This window comes from Nicrophorus vespilloides, unplaced genomic scaffold (assembly GCF_001412225.1).
Source record: "Nicrophorus vespilloides isolate i.1.1-1 unplaced genomic scaffold, Nicve_v1.0, whole genome shotgun sequence".
Lineage (NCBI taxonomy): Eukaryota > Metazoa > Arthropoda > Insecta > Coleoptera > Silphidae > Nicrophorus > Nicrophorus vespilloides.
The window spans coordinates 787,365-793,129 of record NW_017100111.1 but is presented as its reverse complement, the minus strand read 5'-3'; the positions used below and the strand labels follow the sequence as shown (position 1 = coordinate 793,129).

At 32.4% G+C, this 5,765-nt stretch overlaps 2 protein-coding genes across 3 annotated transcripts; both read right to left on the bottom strand.

Moving 5' to 3' along the window:
* Positions 1-245: 245 nt before the first annotated feature.
* LOC108568543 (INO80 complex subunit D) lies at positions 246-2,789 on the bottom strand. 2 transcript variants are annotated; one of them, XM_017929716.1, is made up of 7 exons: positions 2,346-2,789; positions 2,059-2,285; positions 1,832-2,004; positions 1,352-1,765; positions 1,092-1,293; positions 811-1,017; positions 246-748 (listed from the first exon to the last, which is right to left on the bottom strand). In XM_017929716.1, the coding sequence occupies exons 1-7, from the start codon at positions 2,402-2,404 to the stop codon at positions 471-473; spliced, it is 1,560 nt and encodes a 519-aa protein (XP_017785205.1). In that variant the 5' UTR covers positions 2,405-2,789; the 3' UTR covers positions 246-470. The 2 variants fall into 2 exon arrangements, with proteins under 2 accessions (XP_017785205.1, XP_017785206.1); XM_017929717.1 differs by having other exon boundaries at positions 1,832-1,998.
* Positions 2,790-3,039: 250 nt separating this feature from the next.
* Positions 3,040-5,129, bottom strand: LOC108568487 (cysteine-rich protein 2-binding protein). Its single transcript, XM_017929607.1, has 8 exons — positions 4,829-5,129; positions 4,638-4,775; positions 4,433-4,584; positions 4,156-4,376; positions 3,858-4,095; positions 3,507-3,800; positions 3,274-3,455; positions 3,040-3,213 (listed from the first exon to the last, which is right to left on the bottom strand). The coding sequence occupies exons 1-8, from the start codon at positions 5,047-5,049 to the stop codon at positions 3,040-3,042; spliced, it is 1,620 nt and encodes a 539-aa protein (XP_017785096.1). The 5' UTR covers positions 5,050-5,129.
* Between the last annotated feature and the right edge of the window lie 636 nt (positions 5,130-5,765).

Below are 5,765 nucleotides of genomic sequence, written 5' to 3'. Positions count from 1 at the left end.
AATTCCTCTTATTGCAGTGGCAAGTCAATGTATAATGACCGTCGAAGTCACTTCATACTTGAGTTTTAATTTAAAAAATAAAATAAATGCAAATCTTCACTATCTACAAATAACGTGTACTGCCTTATGTTTCTTGATCCTAATATGCAAAGTTTTCTTATTCTTGAGGTATCTACAAGTCGACGCTTGCAGTTTAATATACACTTCAGTTATTATATCCTACGGTATAGCACTAAATTTATCCATTTTTCTTCCTTTCTTTTTCTACCAACGACGACAATTAAGCAGCACACACTGGACACTTATTTTTTCATTTCAACAAAAAAAAATTAATAATAATAGTTCACATATCAATATTTATGATTCTTTCTTCGCACACGACACTTACAAGTTCAAAAAAGAATAGAAGAAAAAAACTATCGAGGACTTTTTTTTTACAAACGTATAAAATTTTTTTTAGTATCCTAACGTTATGAGTGCGAATGGGGTTGAACGGATAGTAAACGAGAAGTCTGTGCCACCACCATATTGTCACCGCACGTATTGAAACCGTTATGGAACACATCCGGCACTATACTTGATTGCACCAGAGACTCGACGAGATTGTGATCGTCCATGTACTCCCCCAACAGGCCCTGCGATTGGCTCAGTTTCTCCAGAGATTTCACGTCGTTATCCACAGCAGCCAAAGCTCTTTCCAGCTCTTCGGTCTCTTCTCGCGTTGGTTCATAATCACCGTTTCGATTCACTAAAAATATACAATAATTCAATCAAGTGAATATTGCCACCTATCAAAAAACATGAACTTACCTGTAAAAAAATCATTAAATTCTTCAACTTGTATGGTACTCAACACATTTGTGATGTCCGTTTCTTCCAGCAGATGAGTCGCTTGAGTGACCAAAACTTGATCGACATTGGTCAGCTCCAATGGTTCCTCCTCTAAAGCTAATACTTGTTCCACCATATCTTCGCCCAAGTCCTCAGAATCGTCAGGAACATCAGTCAATATTTCATCTAAAGAAAAAAGGCAACAACAATCCAATAGTTGAAACAAAACCAAAAGAAAAGGAAAATATTGAGGAACGTACCGGAAATTTCGGAACTCTCGATAATATTACACGGAGGCACTTCGATGTGATGTCCAATAATATTGTTGCCATTATTACTAATATTATTGATAACAGCTTTTTTCTTCTTTTTGTTTCGCTTTTGAGGCCTTATCATCGCAGAAGACTTGACCTTTTTTCTTAATTTCTTTGGTTTCGCTTCCTGGTTCATCTTGTAGTTGTCCTGCAAATGCAATTAGAAAATTGTGTGCTTTTAAAATTACGTTTTTTTTTATACGCACTCGTTTCCTGGCGTGCTCTACGCAAAGTGGCAGCTCATGAAATATATCGAAAACCGGTACAGAGCATTGCGTATTATCGGCAAACTTTGCTGTGCAGTAACTGAACAGAACTTGATCGGTATTGTGCATGATGTGTAAAGTGCAGTTACGGGCGCACGGTAATGCCGGTTTTTTGCAATTCGGACTGTCGCAAGGTCTCGATTCCACTAGTCTGTCCATTGGTGATGGTGGTTGCAACTCTATCGATGTTGAAGCGTTTCTGATATTAAAACTCTCTGACGTAGAAGAATTCCAAGAGAGATGTGGTGATTTTTTGCCCACATTACTTCTGGTCAATTGTTTGAGGTGACGACGGAGTTCGTAACGTGTTATTTCCAATCGTTCTTCTCTAGATTTTTCTTCTATTTTCAGTCTCTGATAAAGAGAAACAAACACAATTGCAAAAACGATAATTATGCTATTTGATATCAATTAATTTACCTCGAGCCCTGCACTAAACCAATATTTCTGATAATTATTAAACTGTTCATTGTGTGTTTGGTCTATCCGTTGCAGGATTTCATGATGTGTGGATCTAAAATTACATATCTTTGCTCGAACTTTTGAACTCTGTGTAATTTTACTTTTTTGCATACTCTCTTCATTGCCTATCCCTTAAAATTTATCAATTATAATCTGAATTCTGAAACTAGAACTAATTCAATTACCTATAATACTGTGCATTCTTATCTTAGATACAAATTCTTCATCATTAGATACGTCTTTGATGGAAAACAGTTTAGTGGATTCTTGTAAATCATTGTTACCTGCTTCATTAGCAATTGCTGCATTCTCTGTTACTAATGCATTGTGCTCCAAAATATTTCTGCCTATGAAACTTTCAATAACTTTACTATTCAACGAATTAGTTGAAACTTTGGTATATCCATTTAGTCTAAAAACAAATGATGAAATTAGTTATTATTAGATTAAATAACAAACAGAATCAACATACCCTTGATTTCCTCTGATCATATTGTTACTAACTTGCAGGTTCTTCATTTGAGTTATCATCAATGTTTTGTTTACTTTCACATCATAAACACTACAAAAAGATTTACTGGACAATTTTCCAAACAAAACAAAAAACTGAACACATCACAAGTTTTACGTTCGTGTTTTTTTTCCTTCTTCTTACAAATCACAGCTTTCGTAGTTTTTCTTGCAACAACAATACTTTTATTAATTCCTATATGTTTATGTTGTAATTGGTTTGATAATTAGTTTCACTTGACAGGTCAAGTAAGGTTATGGACGAGAAGGAAAAGTTAAGGTAGGAAAGGATGAGGTGCTCGTGAAATTCAATTAAATCCTGTTAGAAACGGATCGCTCGAAATATTTCGATAAAATTATTTACAATTTGTTTCCATGTATATATAAAAAAAAAACTTTCTCAGTATTTAATTGCTTTTGACAAATGACATTTTTTTAGAAAAATTAGAATTACCAAACAAGCGTTGCCAACCTTCTCATAGAACAATATAAAAATCCACCAAACGTCCTGAATTTGATATAGGCAATATCAAGGCATCAGAATATTTTTGAAAATGCAGCTTCTTCAAATTAAAACATAAAATTTATATAAGTGCAAAGGTAATCATAGCAAAAAGCATTTTTTTAAAAATAATAAACATAATATTTAATAAACATTATCTTTCTAGCCGGCAGAAAAATGCATGTTTCGATTCTTTCGAATTTTTTTGATAATATTTTTCATAGAAATTTTGCACGACGTGCTCCACTTTAAATCCGAATTTCTGATAGAGAAATAAAGCAGGATTATTGATAGATACGTGTAGAGTAATATCCTTTCCCATACTCGTCTGAAATTTATAAATATTTTAATATAATCTTATAATAATTATAGATTAATTATTAATTACCTGTATGAGATGATAGATCATGAATCGACCGATACCGCAATTCCTCCATTGCGGCCTAACAAACACAAAGGATATATAATTTTCATGTATCTTAACATCAGGAACTATAAACGCAAATCCAATGATCAGCTTTTTATAAAGAACGACGCAACTAAAATCTGGATACTGTAGGCAATCAGTCACTGCAAATTAAACTAATTAGTACTATATTTTTTCTAAATGAATCCACTCACAATCTATTCCTGGCCAGAAGAATTGATTGCACAGACTATTTATGGCCGGTATATGAGAGGGCTGAACATAAACGTAATCTACGGAAGAACGTGCAGGTAACACGTAATTGGAATCACTTTTGTTGCTCTTGATCAATACTTCTGCCATCATTTTCAACCAAGTCGGGGTTGTTGCTACATCCCTTCGAATGTACGGTTTTAAGTATAGACTAGAGTAGGGAGATAATATCGTGTCTTCCCTTATATTACCCATTATCTTATGACGAATTTGTAGCCCTTCGTTAACGCAGATTTCTGCAATTTAAAAAACATATTACTATCAAAATTTCTAAAAATGTAAATCCAAATTACTTTTCAGTGAAGTATTGTAATGGCACATAGGATCCATAAACGTTATCGATATTTTCTCGACTTTCCTAATCTTCTCTTCCTCAATCTCTTTCAACGTTGGTTTAACTTCAAAAATTGGTATATCAGCTACTGGTTTTCTTGCCCCAGCATTAGTTTTCATTAACTTTTTGGAACACTCATTGTAAGAGTCAACAGTTGGAAGTAATATTTTTTTCAATTTGTTATTACTAACATTGATCTAAAAGACAATTTATCAATCAATAAAAAGACAAATTATAAACTAAAACATAATACTTACAGGTGCTGCAGATTCTGAACCATCAGAATATGAAGTTACATTTATTGGAGTCTCATCTATCACAATTTCTTCATTTTGATCTACGGTTATATTATCAAAAACTGATTGTTGGAAATCAGTGGTTAAGATTTTTAATTTGATTATGTCATTGACTATATTAAAATCAGATGTCGCCGATGGTGAACCTTTACTTTTTTGTTTTCTCAACAAAAATTCACTGTCTGAAACATGTCACATGATGATTTAACTTATAATTTTCCTTCATTTAATAACATACTAATTTTCATGATTGTATTTGGTGTTAGTTTTGGAAATGTCAACGTCCACCAGCCTTGTTCTCCAAAAATAGCAGTTCCAGAGTGAAAAAAGTGAGGACTATAATGTGATAACGTTCCGGAGACTGTACCAATCCATTTCTTTTTTCTCTTGCTGCAAACCAATTAGTTAATAAACAGATTTTAATATTATATAATAATACATACAAATCTTTAGGGAATATTATATCCCAATGTTTATCAATGAGTGTAGCCAAATGCATTTTCCAATGGAAATATCCTTTGCGAGCCAGTCCAGGATTCTTTTTGTTTATGTGATGCAGAACTAATACAATTGCTTGGAACCTAAATAATAAATTTAATAATTTGATTTGGGACAATAATTATACAAAATTTACCATGGCATTCGATCCCGAACAAACGTTTCTTGATCTGTTTTCGTGCAGTTTATGCACACGAACGTGTAAAATATATCTCCAAATAATCCACCAGGCACTGAACCTCTTTTCAGGCAATTAACGTGAACGTATTCATTACATTCGATACATTTCAAACCTTCTGCAGTTAAATCCTCTACACTTTCACTACAATATTTGCAACACAAATTATTACTTTCCATTTTTGTATTAAAATTGTTGCAGTCAATTTATCAGAGTGAGCCATGCATTATACAAATATTACAAATATTTGTATATTGAAAAGGACCAATAGCGACTGAGGCACATGTAAACACGAATGAAAATCTGTTTGGTTACCGAGATGGCGTAATCATCGAATTTTGGTGCGACAGTGGGACTAAGTGTGGCGCTAGTAGTTACGATCGTCAATTAATAATTTTTGTTATAATTTTTAACGATTATCTCTGCATATGCCGCAGATATTGAGGTATTATTTAAAATGTGTATTGACACAAAGTAATGTACAAAGTGTTTGGTAACTGTTGCTATTGTATTTGAACAGGGACGGACTCTTAACTTTGTGGGCTTTCGGCGAATACGACTAAGACGGCCCTAGTTTTGGTACAAAAGTACAAAATAATTATGGATAAAACGTAAATTTTCTTTATTATCTTTTTCTATGAATTACAACCATTAATCGATTATTTCGAAATACAACGAACAGAAAAAAAATTGTATAAAATCTATAATATATAAATAATTTTCATCTAACATTTTCTTAAATAATTAATTAGAATTTTTTATATACACAAATAAAAATATATAATATATGTCATCATAATTATTATTATTATTTTTTTATTAAAATTCGATTAAACAAAAACAAACTCAATAATAATATTAATATTAATTAAAGAAACTTAATTGAAAGGCACGG

Coding starts and splice junctions, on each gene's coding strand:
- LOC108568543 (XM_017929716.1), bottom strand. CDS start 2,404: ATGATAACTCAAATGAAGAACCTGCAAGTTAGTAACAATATGATCAGA. Junction 2,005..2,058: donor AAGAATGCACAGTATTATAG/GTAATTGAATTA, acceptor ATAAATTTTAAG/GGATAGGCAATGAAGAGAGT. Junction 1,294..1,351: donor TAGAGCACGCCAGGAAACGA/GTGCGTATAAAA, acceptor TTGCATTTGCAG/GACAACTACAAGATGAACCA.
- LOC108568487 (XM_017929607.1), bottom strand. CDS start 5,049: ATGGAAAGTAATAATTTGTGTTGCAAATATTGTAGTGAAAGTGTAGAG. Junction 3,801..3,857: donor TTACAATACTTCACTGAAAA/GTAATTTGGATT, acceptor TTTAAATTGCAG/AAATCTGCGTTAACGAAGGG. Junction 3,456..3,506: donor CTTCTGGCCAGGAATAGATT/GTGAGTGGATTC, acceptor TTTAATTTGCAG/TGACTGATTGCCTACAGTAT.